General features: G+C 36.5%; 1 protein-coding gene across 3 annotated transcripts; it reads right to left on the bottom strand.

Annotated features, from left to right (window-relative positions):
- Positions 1-1,335: 1,335 nt before the first annotated feature.
- Positions 1,336-17,947, bottom strand: MCTS1 (MCTS1 re-initiation and release factor). Of its 3 annotated transcripts, XM_036270867.1 has the most exons (7): positions 15,815-15,840; positions 14,525-14,677; positions 13,879-13,976; positions 9,699-9,832; positions 7,705-7,772; positions 6,870-6,973; positions 1,336-1,618 (listed from the first exon to the last, which is right to left on the bottom strand). In XM_036270867.1, the coding sequence occupies exons 1-6, from the start codon at positions 15,823-15,825 to the stop codon at positions 6,892-6,894; spliced, it is 546 nt and encodes a 181-aa protein (XP_036126760.1). In that variant the 5' UTR covers positions 15,826-15,840; the 3' UTR covers positions 1,336-1,618; positions 6,870-6,891. The 3 variants fall into 3 exon arrangements, with proteins under 3 accessions (XP_036126760.1, XP_036126761.1, XP_036126762.1); XM_036270868.1 differs by lacking the exons at positions 1,336-1,618; positions 15,815-15,840 and adding an exon at positions 17,832-17,947 and having other exon boundaries at positions 6,748-6,973; XM_036270869.1 differs by lacking the exon at positions 1,336-1,618 and having other exon boundaries at positions 6,761-6,973; positions 15,815-16,093.
- Positions 17,948-18,294: the final 347 nt, after the last annotated feature.

Below are 18,294 nucleotides of genomic sequence, written 5' to 3'. Positions count from 1 at the left end.
ACAAAAGAGAAACAGACTCATAGAGAGCAGACTGACAGATGTTTTGGGGGGCAGGTTGGAAGATGAGGGGGTGTGAAGAGATTAAGCAAAAAAGATAAAAAGGAGAGAAAAAATTAATGGACAAGGACAATAGTGTGGTGATTTCTGGCAGGGAAGGGCATGGGGAAGTTGGAGGAGGGTATGAGGTGATACCTGGTGATGGAAGGAGACTTGATTTGGGGTGTTGAACACACAATACGGTATACAAATAATGTGTGTGGAATGGTGCACCTGAAATGTGTATAATTTTGTTAACCAGCATCATTCCAATAAATTGAATAAAAAGGAAAAAATTAGAGCTCTGGCCAGTTTGGCTCAGCGGTTGGAGTGTCGACCTGTGGTCCAGAGAGACTTGGGTTGGGTTCCTGCTAAGGGCATGTACCTTGGTTGCGTTAGTCCCCGGCCCGGTTGGGTCCTGTGGGAGGCAACCACTCGATGTGTCCCTTTCACGTCGATGTTTCACTCTCTCTCTCTCTACCTCTCTCTCCTTCCTACTCTGTCTGAACAAAAAATGAAAAAAATGTCCTCGTGTGAGGACAAAAAAAAGAAAAAAATTAGAAATTGGAACATTTTGGGTTTCCTAAAGAGCCTTGAGAGAGATATTCTCAAAATTAAGGAACCTAGATAAACAAAGTGAAATACATTTTATTTGGCCATACATTCATTTCATATCCCCATTAATATTTTCATGAACAAAAAGTAAAATATTTCTTATAATTAAATACCTCTGCAAATTTAGTTATTTGCCTTCTCTATAGTTTTCTGAAATACTATGCTTAGAAATATTGTATCCTCAGTAGCTGATTTGTATACAGAGATGGAAGTTGGATGGATATCATTATTATGTGACAAATGCCATATAACCTTCTGTTTGGGGTCTATCAAATACCTTGAACTTAAATGTTCATGACTACCCCTGGAATAAATCCAGCTGCTTGTTTTTGATCCGGAACATTTTTAAAAAGAAAAGGAAAGATGTAGCTGCCAACAGAATACCACCAAACCACTATAATGGTCTGTTAGGAAAGGGTTGGTCAGACCTTTACAGTACTGCACAATGGGACAACCATCTGAGTTGGAATGCAAATTGTTACAACTCGAATATATCTGAATTTTTTTAACCTTCTCACACTGGATGCAATCAAAGGAATATTTTTCTATTTGGTTCATATGTAATTGGCAAATTTTGATGGCTGAAATTGGAAAAGTATTAGTAGCTTCCTATTGGCTTTATAAATCAGTATTGGGCTATCACCATTACCCAGATTTTTTTAAGTCTAAATTTACTTACTAGTCTGAAACTCCTTAAGGCAAGGGCTATTTGTGTATTATTCAACTTTGTGCCACAATTCCTAGAACCTAGGAGATATTCGGTAAATGTCCATTGATCTGAACTGAACTTGCCTAAGTAAACGTGTGTCAGATATACAGAAATGGCTAGATTATCGGCTGACTTGATACAAAATTAATTTTGAAACTAAAAATGAACTGAAGACACATTACCTGAGAGAAAACAGGTTCTCCCTGTATTCCTACTTTCAGTATTGTGGGTAAACTACGTTTCCTTTAAGCATAGTACCTAAAGAGGATGATATATCTGTTAGTTTAACCTCTTTGAATTAGGTTCCCTGCATAGCCTGATGTTTAGACTCCCCTGATTAACACCAATGACCTGATGCCTCAGACCCAGGGGAAGCAGGAAACAATACATATTTAGTCCATATCACCAAGGCAATGCAGTCAATGTACCTCTGCATAACAGAAAAATAAGCACAGATGCTGATGTTGAATATTTTAAAAGTATTCCCCATACCCACCGTAACAGTGGTTAGAAACAAGGATAAATTATTTCAGAAACCAAGGCAATAAAAGGTTTTTATTTTTCTAATATATATGTGTGCTGTTTTTCATTACTAATACTCCATAGGCGATCTTGGCTAATAAACATTATCTTAGCACCAAGAATAAAGGTTCAGTTCAAAGTTTAGTGTTTGTTTCTTACTGCTTTTCAAAGAAGGAAAAAGTATGCTTACTTTTCCATTTCAAGGTTTAGTTCTGACACTAATGACTCATATATTCTCTTTTAAAGAATACTATAAAGAGCTATAAGGCCTCAAATAAGGTCCCTCTTCCCCTCAAATGGGGAGATAGCTGAATTTGAAACTGGTAAATCAGCATAAAATGAGATTATCTTTTGAAGAAATCTACCCTGAAAGATGATTTATAAATGTGTTACTAATGAGATTATTTGTACTTTTATCCACCAGGAGTAAATAATAAAATATAACAATATGGTAGGCTATAGAATATAACTGTCATAACAGTAGGAAATATTCTACATAGAACTTAAAAAGTATACAGGAAGTAAAATATCAGGGTGCTTCTATGGGCTAGGAAACAAAGATTATGGTAGACATAAGCATTCTAATTAATGATAAAGCAGGAAAACTTCACCAAGCTTTGCCCCAGCCCAGATGAAATATTCCCCCAAATTATCAGCCTTCCTTTGCTCTTAGCCATATTCACCAAGAAACTTCCAGTATACTAATTGTTTACCCTAAGCAGATTTATCACTGTAAAGTAAAACATCTACATTCTAACATGAGAATCTTCAAGTCTTACAAGTTTCATTAGTGGAGAATCATTTCTCAATCTCTGAGGGTTAGACTCTGAATCTATTACCTTCATGTATGTTATATTTTGGAAGGCCAAGCTGCAACAGCCATCCAAATGGTCTCTCTCTTTTTATAGTACTTCACCTTTCTCAACAACTTCTAACTGTAACACAGATCACCACAATATTGTAAATATCTGTATCCATCTGAAAAGTATGTCACATATTTGTAAATAACCAAATAAAGATGTCTGAAACACTAGAATAACAGCAAAGTTATTAGGAAGAAAGACTTATAGTCACTATATAAGTTCATAACAACTCATATAACTCCCCAAATTGCTTACTGATCTTACTGAAGTAAGTCCATGGTCTTTATATGCCACTTATGATGGAAGACACACATTCTTTGAGGAATACAGTGGGGACCCAAATCTGGAAGTTCTGGGCATCTATATAGTTTCAAGAGAGGACATTAAGTAAATGGAACCTGAATCTAATTAGGCTTATCTGTTTATAGGCTAACCAGGGGGCATAGGAACAAGTTAAATTACTTTACAGCAAAATAATCAACAAAATCCAGAATATGGGAGAAAACTATATGACAAAACAAATAAATTTCTTAAATAAAGAGGACAAGAAGAGGGGGGAGCTTACAGATTAAGAGATTTCAATAAACAACCACCAAATGCAATAAATGGACCTTGTCTGGTACCTATTTCAAGCAAACTAACAGTTAAAAAAATAAAAAGAGAGACAATCAAGTCCATTTATCATATATTTGGACACTGTCCAGATATTTGATCATATTAAAAAACAGTTAAAATTTTTAGGTGTGATGATATTGTGGTTATGTGGTTTTTCGTTTTTCAAGAAAACCACTTATCTTTTAAAGATACATATTAAAGTAATTATGAATAAAATGATACATCTTAGATTTGCTTCAAAATAAGCATGGAGTGGGGTGGGAAGGAATAAGTAAGATAGAGATGAAATAAGATTAACCATAAATTGAAGCTAGTCCAGTCAAGATGGTGGCGTAGGTAAACGCGGTTCTCACCTCTTCCCACAACCACATCAAAATTACAACTACAGAAAAAAATCCTTCAAAACTGCCTGAAATCAAGCTGAATAGAAGTCCTACAACTATGAAATTAAAGAAGCAGCCATATCGAGACTAGTAGGAGGGGCAGAGGCATGACAGGCTGGTTCCACACCCACATGCAGTGGATATAAATCAGGAGGATACCATGACTGGGAAGGTCCTCCCTGAAGAGTGAGGGGTTCCCATCCCACACCAGTTGCCCAGCTCAGAGTTCAAGGGCCAGGAAGAGGAATCCCTACCACTTCTGGATGGAAAAACCAGCGGGAATTGAGGCAGAGGGAGGCTGCAGATGCAGGAGCCCCAGGCAGCTCCTCTTAAAGGGCCCATGCATGGACTTTCTCGGACTTGCTCCCTCTGAGCTCCAGCATGGGGGAGGCAGCTTGACAGGCACCAGAGTCATACAGGGAAGAACTGTGTTGTTTGGCATTGGCATGAGTGCTGGAGAGGCAGCTTTCTCCCGGACAGATGTGCTGGTGGAGGCTATTATTCCTCTGGTGAACCCTTCCCCCACAGGGAAGGCAGGCAGCTGCCATATCTGGGACTCCAGCAACCTGGCTCACACTGTTTGCCCCGTCCTGGTGATTCCCTGAGGCCCCGCCCCATCCAACTTTCAGGCCCACCCAAGCTGTTTCCAGTGGCTTTAACATAAGATTGGCCTGTTTTGGATCCTGCTTCAGAGTTTCCTAATTTCTCTCAAACAAAGAGCATCTGGCCACAGTGAGCCCCATACCTCTCGTTAAGGGGCCCCAACCCTTGCACTGGAAGCAGCCAGCCTTGGTTTACAGCTTGGCTTCTCCTGGGCACCTCCAAGCCCAGCACAAGAAGCAGCCATCAGCAGATCACTTTGTAGCTTATGCCTGGTGGCCCCAGATAGAACACAGGCAGTGGCTGACCTTGCCCCAGAGCCAGCACACCCAGTGGACAGGTTCAGACCACGTCAAAGCACCACCATCCAACCACCTCCACAAGTGACACACTCAAGGAATGGACTCATGGGGTACTAGAGCACTGCTAAAGTAAGTCTTGCTCTTTGTGGTGGGCCCCTGCACAGCTGATCCTCCAAGGTAGTCAAAGGTTGGTGGTCAGTGGGCACAGCCAGGCCTTGCAGCTGATCAGCTTGAGTAAACCCTCCCATTGCCATGCCAACATCAATCAAGACTCGATTACCACAGAAGGGTGTAAAGTCCACCTGAGAGGTGCACCTCAAGGGCCCAGCTGGGTGATCAGGGAGGCTGTGCCACTGGACCCTACAGGACACCTACTATAAGAGGCCACCCTAGGAAGCCTAGGAGATATAGCAACTCTACCTAATACATAGAAACAAACACAGGGAAGCAGCCAAAATGAGGAGACAAAGAAACAGGTCCCAAATGAAAGAACAGAACAAAACTCCAAGAAAAAAAAAAAAACTAAATGAAATGGAGATAAGCAGTCTAACAGATGCAGAGTTCAAAACACTGCTTATAAGGACGCTCAATGAACTTAGTGAGGGCCTCAAGAGCATAATAAAGAACCAGTCAGAAATGAAGGATGCACTAATTGAAATAAAGAATAATTTACAAGGAATCAATAGTAGAGTAGGTGAAGCCAAGAAGCAAACTATCAATTTGGAATAGAAGGAAACAAAAAACACCCAATGAGAATAGCAAAAAGAAAAAAGAATCCAAAAAAATGAGGATAGTATAAGGAGCCTGTGAGACCACTTTAAGCATACTAACATTTGCACCATGGGAGTACCAGAGAAGAGAGAGGGCAAGAATTTGAAAACCTATTTGAAAAAATGACAAAAATCTTCCCTAACTTGGTGAAGGAAACAGACATACAAGTCTAGGCAGCACAGAGGGTCCCAAACAAGATGAACCCAAAGAGGTCCACACCAAGACACATCATCATCAAAATGCAAAAGGTTGAAGACAAAGAGAGAATCTTAAAAGCAGCAAGAAAAATGCAGTGAGTTACCTACAACGGAGCTCCCATAAGTCTGTCTGTCAGCCGATTTCTCAAAAGAAACTTTGCAGGCCCGGAGGGAGTGGCAAGAAATATTTAAAATTATGAAAAGCAAGGACCTACAGCCAAGATTACTCTATCATGCAAAGCTATCATTTAGAATTTATGGCCATATAAAAAGTTTCCCAGACAAGAAGCTGAAGGAGTTCATCACCAAACCAGTGTTGTATGAAATGTTGACAGGTCTTCTTGAAGAAGAAGATAAAAAAAATATGAACAATAAAATGGCAGTGAATGCATATCTATCAACAATTGAATCTACAAACAAAATGAGCAAGCAGAGCAGAAACAGACTCATGGATGCAGAGAACTTTTTGTTGGTTGCCAGATGGGAGGGGAGTTGGGTGAAAAAGATGAAGAGATTGGAAAGTACAAATTGGTTGTTAGACTGATGAACCTCAGAGGAAAGGGGGGAGGGGAGGCAGGAAAAGAGAAACCAAAGAACTTGCATGCATATATGCATAGCCAATGGACACAGACAATAGTGTGGAGAAGGCAGGAGGGGGGTGGAATTGGGGAGGAGGGGGTCAAGAGGGGGAAGGAGAGACACCTGTAATACATTCAACAATAAATATATGTTTAAAAATAAAAATATTGAAGCTAGGTGACAGATACAGAAAAGGTCCATTATACTATTCTATCCATGCTTTTGTATATGTTTAGAATTTTCAATAATGAAAAGTTTAAAAACAACAATGAACAAACAATTCACAAAAAGAGAAAGGGCACTTCTAGGTACCCTGGGATAATGGGATAAAATTCCCAATCTAGCTTCCAGCCCCATGAAATTGTCAGAATCTCGGGAGGGTTCAGCCATATACTAGCAAGTTCATTTATCAAGTCCTACCCTTCATCTTCCATCATTAGCCTAAGAAAGGACATGAAGTTGTCCAAGTTTGGTTACTTACCAAACACTTTCTAATGTCCAAGTTTGTTACTACCCAATTTTAACTTGAGTTTAAGAAAAAATAAAATAATTTTTGAAGCTAACAGAATTTTAGCATCTGTTGAATTTATTCAGCATAACCACAGAGGTATTGTCTTCATGCTGTCACACATAGACACAAACACAAATACAAATACAGCACAATATCCATATTTAACCTGAGTGCATTCCTTCTGAGGCTCATTTGTATGTCTTCATATGCCACAGCCCATCATTTAAATAATGGATATTTTCAATGCCAATTCCTTTGTTGACTTTCTCACTGTAGAAGGGAAAAAGAACATAAACATATTGTTATGCATTTTTATAGGCTTAGTCATGGTAAATATAATTCAAAGTGCATTGTTATTTTGCAATTATTGAGCTATATGTAGAGAATTTATTTATATTACACTCACATTACTGTCTACATTAAACTACATTACTCTGGGGCAGTTCATGTCTTAAAGTGATTCTAGTGATCTAACTAGTGGGTCTATAGAAACAGAGTAATAATGTGTCACCATATCAGGAGAAACTCAGTGTTATAATAACCCTGAAACAAAAATAATAGGAATAATGTGGTCTTCAAATGAGTTGCAAAGTTTTTAAATATCTTGACTACATTTTGATAATATACCTTTAGTACTTACTTAATATTCTATACCACCAGGTCAAAATATAAGATAAATACTGTGTGGTGCTGAACTATGTCACTGTTTTAAAAATTAGTAGCAAAACATCTTTCCCTACACTCAATTTAAATCATACTAAATAAAAAATTCCTAAAATGCCACATACATACATACATATAAAACAGCTGTATTGGTACACAGGTTCTTTTTAGACTACTTAAGAAAGAATGCAATCCCAGAGACAAAAAAAACAGGTTTCAATGGCTTCCTAGGTGTTAGAAAAAAATCAGAAATAAGGCTTCTGTGCTTACATATTTGTATGATGTGATATGAACAAGAGCAACCTTCACCTGCTAAAGGGGCCTAAGGTGAGACTTACATATCTTCTGCAGACATCTTCATGACTCCGACACACAGAGCATGCTGTTTTCCTTCTGCCATGATGGCCTGAAAACACACAGCTAAGAACTATTTATCAAAATGTCTTGGAGACGGGGTGTCAAATAATGATCACATTACTATTTAAGCCACTTTGAACCCATCTTATATCCTCTCTTACATCATTAACTCCTTAAAGTCAGGGACCTAGCAGAGACTATAGGCACACTGTGAATGAATACTCAACAAATGCTAAATGAATAAATCAAATAATCATTCTTGGTTAATACTATAACCCAATGCCAACAAAATCAGAATAAGTCATGCAAAAAAAGGAAATAAAATGTCTTGCACATAAATATTAAGAACTATGAAATAAATAAATATCAATTGCTCTACTGTTTTAATCACTGAATGGTGGTCTCATGTAAAGTACACAGTAAAACAATAATTATATCTCCAAAACAATAATTATATCTTTAAGAGTCCCATGTAAGTGTCAACCTTTCTAAAACAAACGGAACATTCTTGATTATCATTTGAAGTATCTAGAATGTTAAACACTGCAGTATATATTGTTAAAAGGTTCAAGGATACACAGTACCTCTCTGTACTAGGTTTGCAACTTTCTAAAATTCTACAGTTATTTCAAAATAAAAAATATTTTTAAAGTAAAGTTTAGGTACTAGGAAAATTTTCCATTTAAAGGAACTCTGGAACTATAAACTTACAACACTTAGAAAAATCACAAACATAAAAAAGTAACCTATCCTTACAGAATGCTTTTCTCCACTGATTTTTCAATTCATTCATTCAATGTTCCACAAATATTTAAGTACCTATTATGTGACCAATATCTATGTCAATGCAAACCATTCCTAAGATATAAACATACAACTTATACTACCTCTAGATATAACTGTTACAACAGAGGACAACCTCCTTTTGAGCACAGAACACATTCTTAAACCAATTCCAATGGCCTTCCCATTCCCACCAAATATGGTTCCTTTTCTTAACTTGAGGCAAATGGCCACTTTGTGTATGACAAAGAAGATGTTCTCCTGTCCAGACTAGTTGGCAAAAACCTATGTAATTTTGTATAAAGCAGAAACAGCACCATATAAATAGTAATAATGCAGAACTGTTCAGCTATACAATGAGTTGAGTAGATCCTTAAGGACTATCTTGAACTTTAACATTTCTTTTTGAGAAATCATGTTCTGAGGCCCAAATAACCAACTTAAAATGAACTTTAAAAGTTGGAAATTGCCAACATTTTCCACCACCCACTTCTAACACTCTATCTGGTAGCTAAATTATTTACCCTTTTGAGTGCTTTTACTCTAATGTCAAACATAAAAGCAGCAAGCTGATGTCCAAAGAAGTGATCCAATCATATCAGATATATCCTATCCACCAATAAGCAAAATTTTTATACTCTGTCCTGACTCTGATAACATTTGGGCCCTAACTGACCTGAAATGCATCTGGACTCTTTTATTACTTGTTTTCATTTAATTTCTAAAATGGGTCATAATTTGCCCTGGCCGGTTTGGCTCAGCGGTTAGAGCATCAGCCTGCAGTCTGGAGAGACTCGGGTTCGGTTCCTGCTAAGGGCATGTACCTTGGTTGTGGTTTGTCCCTGGCCCTGGTTGGGTCATGTGGGAGGCAGTCACTCGATATGTCCCTTTCACATTGATGTTTCTCTCTCTCTCTCTTCCTCTCTCTCCCTCCCCTCTATCTGAACAAAAAAAAAAAAAAAAGGAAAAATGTCCTCAGGTGAGGATAAAAAATAAATAAATAAATAAAATGGGTCATAATTTAATCTCAAGAAATAATGCTAGTTCCCACATCTCCAAATGTAACCAGAAAGGCATGAGATAATAGTAACAGTAACCTTCAAAAAAGTACATCTAATGTTCCCTTGGATGACAGACCTTTCAGTAATGATATGAATACATTTCTGCAACAGTTATAGCCTGAGAAGGATACAACAACTGTATCTACTGCAGCAGGGTAAAGTTTAGCTCCAGGAGAAGTTAACCCTGGACACATGATATTTGCTCCACTGAGTACAAATTTGATGGCTCCTTTATCAACCTGCTGGTGTGGTAGGATAAAAGGATCTAGAAGAAAATGAACACAATACATAAATTAATAAAACTAGTGAGTCAACAGAAAAAAAGGCAAAGGCTATGAAGAAATATTTCCCAAAAGTACAGTACTCTGACAGATGCAAAATAAAACTGAAATATCATCCTTCAATTATCAAATTAGTAAATATTTTTAAGAAAAGTAATTTCCAGTGCTTGCAAGAATGTAGGAAAACTAGCATTCCCATATGCTGCCAGAAGGCTTATAAATGGATACAACGTATTTTTGTTTTGTTTTTTTAGGACTACTTGGCAACACGTATCAATAGCCTTGAAAAGGTTCAAACTCTCTGACTCAGTCATTTTACTTCTAAGACTTTATCCTAAGAAAAAATGAAAGGTGTATAATATATTTAGTTAGAAAGATATTCATTGCAGCACTGATATTTATAATAGAAATAAACTAGAATCAACTTAAATGTCTAACAATAAAGAGATAAATGACAAGGTGCATCTACAACATCTATATAATAGAGCCATGGTTTTGAAGAATACATAGTACCCTAGGAAGTGTTCATAATATAATGTTAAGAGGAAAAAGTAGAATGAAAAACTACCAAAACTATCAGTAGTTGCTAGGGGCTAGTAGGGAAAGGGAGGAGGGAAGGATAAATAGGTGGGTTGTAGAGGATGTTTAGGGAAGTGAAACTATTTTATATGATAATTGAACATTGACCATTAGGCATTTGGCAAAACCCACAGAATGTACAACACAAAAAAATGAACCCCAATGTAAACTATGGATTTTGGTTATTAATAATGTATCAATATTCGTTCATCAATTGTAACAACTGTGTCACATCAATGCAAGATATTAATAACAAGAGAAGGGTAGGTAGGAAGTATATGGTAACTTCCTCCTTTCGGCTTAGTTTTTCTGTAAACTTAAAACTGCTCTAAAAATAAGTTTATTAATTTATAAAAACTATATGACAGAGAGCCCAATTTAAAAAGGAAAAAATATACATTTACCCAGACACACACACACACACACACACACACACACACACACACAACATAGGAAATAACTAGATGGAAATACACCAATATATTAACAATGGTTATCTCTAGGTGATGGGAATACAGGTGATTTTATTTCTGTATTTTCCAAATCTCTAGAATGAACACATATTCATTTTGTAACCTTAAAAAGACATAAGATATTTTTGTGTGTGTCTACTAATAATTCATAACCTAACCCTGGAGGATTTAAAACAATGCCTGGGGCAGGGGGTACTTTTTAGGCCTCTCAGGGCTCTCTAGGAATAATAATAACAATAATTAGTAGAATTTATTCACTTGAATGTTTTACCACCAGCCATCCTACTTATCAGAAAACAGATAAGTCTTTTTCCTACCAAGACTACACCTTAATTTAAACATGACTCCAAATTAATATAAACAACTTACTGAGAAAAAGGAACCTGAATGAATACATTTACTATTCATAAGCCATAATTTATTTTCTAGATCTCTATTCTCATTAACAGCTACTCTTTAATAATAATGATCATGATCATAAGTAGTACTAGTGGACACTGTTCAAACAATTAGTACATCATTATAATGGCTATCATATATTGAGCACTTACTATGTTCCAGATACCGTGTTAGGTACATTCCATGCACTATCTTATTTAATCCTCATAACTCTGGGAGACACAATATACAACTATGTCCATTTTAAAAGATAAAGAAACAAGGCTTACTCAAACAGGTTGAGTGACCTGACAAAATGACAGGCACTGGGGGTTAAATCCAAGTCTACCCAACTTCAGGTTCATGCTTTTAACCACCATATTATCCTGTTTCTTGTACAAGAATAACTTTAAGATGTTTTAAAAAGTTGTTTTCTGGAAAAATCCTACTAAATAGGAACAGCTTTTTCTTCCAACTTATTAAGAAAATGCTTAACATAGAGAAAAACTGGGAGAATAGTTCAATGACCACCTGGACACTATCCACTTAGATTCAACAATTGTTCACTAATACTTTGCTATATTTGCTTCATCTCTATTTAAACATACATTTTTTCTCTCTACTATTTTAAATTTCAGGCATAATGCCTCACCATAATGAACACATACCACCTAAAAATAAAGTCATTCTCCTACATAACCACAACATTATTATCATACCTAACATTTTCACAACAGTTCTATACCATCTTATAAACAAACCATATGCAAATTCACCAAATAGTCCCAAGAAAATCTTTTATATCTTTGTGGAGGAGGAGGAGGAGGGCTTAAATTTTGGTTGTGTTTCAAACCAGGAGCCAATCTAGATTAATGCAATATATTTGATTATTTTTTTCTCTGTTCTCTTTTAGTCGAGTAGGCATTAATGTCATTAAAATGTCTTAATGTCGCCCTGGCTGGTTTGGCTCAGCGGTTACAGCATTGGCCTGCAGTCCAGAGAGACCGGGGTTCAGTTCCTGCTGAGGGCATGTACCTCAGTTGCAGTTTGTCCCCGGCCCTGGTTGGTCATGTGAGTAGCAGCCACTCGATGTGTCCCTTTCACGTCAATGTTTCTCTCTCTCTCTTCTTCTCTCTCCCTCCCACTCTATCTGAACAAAGAATGGAAAAGTGTCCTCGGGTGAGGATAAAAAAAAAGTCTTAATGTCACTAAAGTATTTTTATTTTAAACTTTTTTCCTTTGCATCGGGACTCAATTTCTGTATGTCATAGTTTTTTAACTTGATGAAATCAGTACTTAATCAAATAATTGTCCTTAATAAATATTTAAATGTTTCACCCCCAACCAATGAATGCATGGATAGGTGAAACAACAAATCAATGTTTCTTTCTCTCTCTCTCTCTCTCTCTTTTTCTCTTCTCTCTCTTACTTTCTCTCTCTTTCTCTCTCTCAAATCAATAAATAAATAAATTTTAAATTTAACAATTAAAAAAATAAAATGCTTCACCTCTTTTAAGATTTGCCTAACTGCTTTACTGCTCTGGACCTCTGCTTCACCAAGTAATTCAAAATTTACCTCCTCTTACCAAAAATCAAACTCATTAATTGTCACCAATATCACCTACAGAAGCCGCCAGTCACTCCCTTCCTTTCTGCCTCTTGGCTAGAAGGCCAGATATACATACTGGTTCAAAAAGCAGAAGTTTTACTTCACAGTTAAAACTTCTTGCCCTGGCCGGTTTGGCTCAGCGGTTAGAGCATCAGCCCACGGACCAGAGAGACCTGGGTTCAGTTCCTACTAAGAGCACATACCTCCGGTTGGGGTTGTGTGGGTGGCAACCAGTCAATGTGTCTCTCTCACATCAATGTTTCTCTCTCTCTCTTCCTCTCTCTTTCCCTCCTGCTCTATCTGAAGATAAATACAATACAATACAATACAATACAATACAATACAATACAATACAATACAATACAATACAATACAAATAGAAACTTCTCGGGCACTGGGATTATATCTTCCTTTGGATTTTTTTTGTAATGTACTCAATCTAACAACATGCAAAAGTGGGTACATAACAAATATTATTTTGTTTCACAGCACCTGAACCTGACACTCAACTAACAATAACTGACTCCAACAATAAGACAATGCTTTCCCTTATATAGAATTACCTCTATGAGGAAAATCTAGATATAAATTTTAAAGAAAATGCTCATAGCACTTATCACAGTTTGTGAATATATACTTGTGTAATTATATAATTGTTGTCTATTCTCCCATCTAGATTGTTAGTTTCATAGGGACAGGGATGATGTCTGTTTTTGCTTCCCATCATATTCACAGTACCTAGCTCAGTGCCTGGCACAAAGTAAGTTCAATAAAAATTTTTTGAATGAATGAATGGATGTTCTTTCTTGAGCTTTCTGGAATACATAATGAGAGAATTTGCATTTTTCAGATTTACCACAAGATGGGAAATCATTTTACTCTTAAATCCATATTACCTAGTACTAATAAATAAGTTAACAACCAACAGTCACTATCAGCTCCTTTTGTGTCTTTCCATATCCCCAAATACAGATTTTCTAACAAGACTTACATTTGTGAAGTAATCTTAGGGTTGGATAAAAAGGCCCTTCTCTTTGTCTAAAAAATAGTAACTCTCCATTTACTGTAAGAATTTCTATATGTTCATGGCTGTAAGACAAATGTCACAAAGTACCAAGTTAGGTCTTTTCTTTCAAAAATGAATATGCCAAATAGTCTTTAAATAATGTATAGTATGAAACATGCATATACATAAATACAGTAAGCTTTTTTTTTTCAATTTCAATGTATATCCAAGCCAAAATAAAATTGTTTAAACTGTTTTACCTATCACACCAGTCCAGTGGAGAAAAAAAGAAAAAATATGAGATGCTACACTCAACTTTATTTCACATATTATTTTAATTTCATTGTTAGATAATTCAATAAGACAAATTTCTAAAGTACAAACTGAAATAAATTAAATCCAACTCTAAATAAAAACATTTAACTCTGATAAAACAACCAATACATAAAGCCACATTTTTCACATTGAAAAACATTTGAAATATAAATATTGCTTAGAGTTATTCTATTTATCTACTTCCATAATCTATCAATAGTTAATGTGAAAATAATTCCATTTATTATGTGTAATATAACCATATTATATTCAGCTACTTGCTCTGAACTTTACATAGAGAAAAATAAAGACTTACCATCGCACTATTTTGACAGGATCTTTCTTAGGCATGATTTGATTAAGCCATGGTTCAATGCCTGGAAATTGCTCTATCAATTGATTCTTAATACCCTTTATAACTGAAGTTTTCAACTGGATGCAATTGGACACATTTTCTTTTTCATCAAATCTGCCCAATGATTTTCAGAAAGAAAAAAAAAAAGGCATTTCTAAGTCATTTCTAAGTAGACATATCAGAACAGCTATGTTTTAATTAGATAGTGTTTTAATTAGTCATCTATTCCAAAGCAAGTATTTAGACGCCTAAAATAATAATGAAATAAATTGTCTTTAAAAATACCATTTACCTTTTATCTCTCCAGTATAACCAACATCTTATTACAATATACTAAAATAAACTGTCATACAGTCACAATTAGCTGGGGGGAGGAGGACACATGAGGCATATTTCACATTATAATCTGTAATCAGCTACATAAATGCCTGTTTTGGAATATTGCATTCATGTCTACCCAGAAACACAGATTTCCACCTAAGACAAACCTGTGTGAAAAAAAAAAAAAAGCAAACCAAAATAAAAGAGCACTCAAGCGTTGAGTTATAGAAGACCAACCAAAATATAACACAGAAAATCAGTCCCTGCTAGATTATGTAATCTACTGAGATTTTTTTAAAAAGTGATGATGATGATTTCTAAGATCCCAGTTTATGTTTTCTCAAAATGTCGTGAACAAAACCCACCTTCATTTGCCCATGTGTCCCCTTTGCTTTTTGCGTATAGCAAAACTGGAAGGCAAACCCACTAGGCAGGCAATCACGCAGTTTTCAAGACAAGGTTAATCTGGCAGCTAAAACAATAAGCATGACAGCCTGCTTGCTTCCTGTCACCCAGAGGCCTTCACTCCCATGACCCAGGAAGTCAAGCCTTCCCTTATTCAGTTCATAACTAATATAAACATATGGCAGTGCGTTGAGCCACAGAGGATATATACCCTTAAACCACAGGGCAAGGATGTGACAGGTAGAACCCTAGAAATGGAGCTGGTATTGGGAGAGGGGGCAAAAGAGAAAGAAGGGTAAGGATAAAGAAAATAAAGGTGGGAGAACCGAAACCCAACTGAAGATTAGGGATAGAAAACTTAAAGAAGTGATGTACATTGCGAATGAAGCATAGTACTATAGAAAACCTTAGAGAGTAAGGATGGCAGGGGCGGGGGAGAGAGAGGATCTTTGCTCTCGCCCTCTTCCCCACCCCTACCCCCATCCCCTCTGGGAGTAGCGGATGGAGGCCACCGCATGTCCTTACTTCTTGAACATGATCCAAGGTGAAGGGGGTGACGATAGGGAAGGACCCGGAATGGGGGTAAAAATGAATTAGCGAGGGTCCGGCAGATCCCCTTACACGAGGAAGGCCGGCACTGACAGGCAGAGCTGTCCTCGTTCTCCGGAAAGGGAGACAGCCAGCAGCACTTTCCGGTTCTCAGTGAAATTTGACTACTTCCTCTCCTCTGAACACGTCGGAGCTTTTGCCGCCCCATTTTGGGCAATCGATTGCTCTCCAAAACCGGTAGCTGAAAGGGCGGGGCTTGAGAAGGAAGAAAAAATATAGTAATCATTCTAGTAGCAGTTAGAGAAGAATGGAGGGGCGGGAAAATCAATCAAAGCAGCATTTATAGCAGTTGCGTCATTACGGGTTCCTCAAAGGATCAAGATTCTTCCATGTTTCGGTGAGACCTGCTGTTAACTTAAACAATTTTTCAGTAGGCAAGGTTTCTTTGTTTCCTGAGACAAACCAATGGATTGATGCTTACCGACCAGCATAAACCCAGGCTAGCCTTATAATCTCATGTAAATATACTCCTGGGCTTGCCAGGTTTAGCAAATAAAAATATAGGACACCCAGTTAAATTTCAATTTCACATAAACAATGAATAGTGTTTAAAGTATAACTATACCTCATGTAATATCTGTGACATACTTAGCCTAAGAAATGTGTTATCTGAATTTAATTTGGCATCCTGTATTTCAACCTGGCAATCAGATTCACTGGCCATAATGAGGTGCCCCCATCGAATTAATCACTAGCTTGCCACCCCCTACCTCACCCCCATACCTATGAGCTGAGCTATAAATCAAGAAAGGTAATTTCTGTAAGTGATGAAACGGCCTGTAGATGAGCAATAGAAGACTAATCTGATGGAGCAGATAACAGCTAAGAAACACATTTTACCAATGTAATTTTTAAAAGTAGAACAAATCAAGTATTTTGAACAGCAAAGAAAACATAGAAAGATACAAACTCTAAACAGGCACTACCCCCAAGCTTTGAGGTAGCTGTCCTGACCTGTAAAGCAAATACAACAGTCTCTCCAGGGAGCCAATACTCTAGTCTCTATTGGTGAGATGAGTGCTTGGAGCAATCATAGGTATTTGAATTGTGCAACTCCCTTTGCATTGATTCTATGATAGCAACAATCTTCTGATTATAAATTAGCTTTCCATAAAGAACTGCTGGGAAACAATTTTCTATTTTCAAATCAAATCCCATGAACAATTGTTTGTCTTTGTAAATTAATAAATTGCCATTCTGGTTTACACATCAAGCTCTTCTGAACACCCTTATTGTAACTTCACATTCCCAGCATCAATCAGCTCTGAGACCTTTGGAATATTGAGTTTATGAACATGCAAAACTGAAGACGAGACCCTAAGCCAAATAGCTTTCCTCCCCTGGCAACCCTCACATCACCCCGGGAGACTGCCATGTAACAATAAACGCATTGTAAGAGCAATAAACAGTTACTATTAAGCAGTTTAAGATTAATGAAAATAGATAATTTGTATTCAACCTATACATAACACAATGTAATAATTATATATTCCACTAGAAATAAAATTTAACTTTGTGGACGCCCAAATTAATAACACCTAGATGGACTTCCTAATCTCTTGAACTTTTGGTTTAAGAAACCTACTAATTTTAGACTTATTAGAAAGTATTATGCTAGATATTTGCAGTGTTAGAAATGATAGCTAACTTTTAATTCTATAAAAATTAAACATTCCCTAAATTATGACAAATCCCACATGCATGGGAATAGATATACAGCTACATGTACATACATATTTTTATTTTTTTATTTTTCCATTACAGTTGACATTCAATAATATATTAATTTCAGGTGGTGTACATACATATTTTTATTCCACTTTCATATACTCTGATGGTCACAGCAAATGAATCTGAGTTATGAGAAATGCCAAGTTAGGTCATTCATATGAATGAGGTATTGAGTTCATCAATACCTTCATTTATAACCCACCTGCACAGATACATAAGCAGGGCCCACTTGTCACCACAATGTGCTTCTGGTTTTGTGTTGTAAACGGTATCATCATAAAGTGTATTGTTTTTTCAAGGTTATAACTGACGGTTTGCACCTGTCAAAGGATTCATTTTCAAATAAATCATCACTACAATAAACAACATGTCATAAAATAATAAATACTTCAAAATAAACATCTTGAAAAATTAAAATAGTGAAGTTAATTTATTCATGCAATAAATAGTTATAAAGGACCTTTATGTTTTATGCATACATGCTCTGTACTACTTTTTGTGCATAAGTGTTCTGTGCAATTTATTTTACAAGGGTCTACAATGTACATGCAGCACAGAGCACAGGAAACCCAAGTCTATCACACATTTTACTAAAATAAGTAATTTAGCTATAGCAAACATTAAATATTTAATAATTGTATTTGCCTTCTTAGAATCTTGAGATG

This window comes from Molossus molossus, unplaced genomic scaffold (assembly GCF_014108415.1).
Source record: "Molossus molossus isolate mMolMol1 unplaced genomic scaffold, mMolMol1.p scaffold_m16_p_2, whole genome shotgun sequence".
NCBI classification, from domain to species: domain Eukaryota; kingdom Metazoa; phylum Chordata; class Mammalia; order Chiroptera; family Molossidae; genus Molossus; species Molossus molossus.
This window is presented reverse-complemented; position numbering and strand designations above follow the sequence as displayed.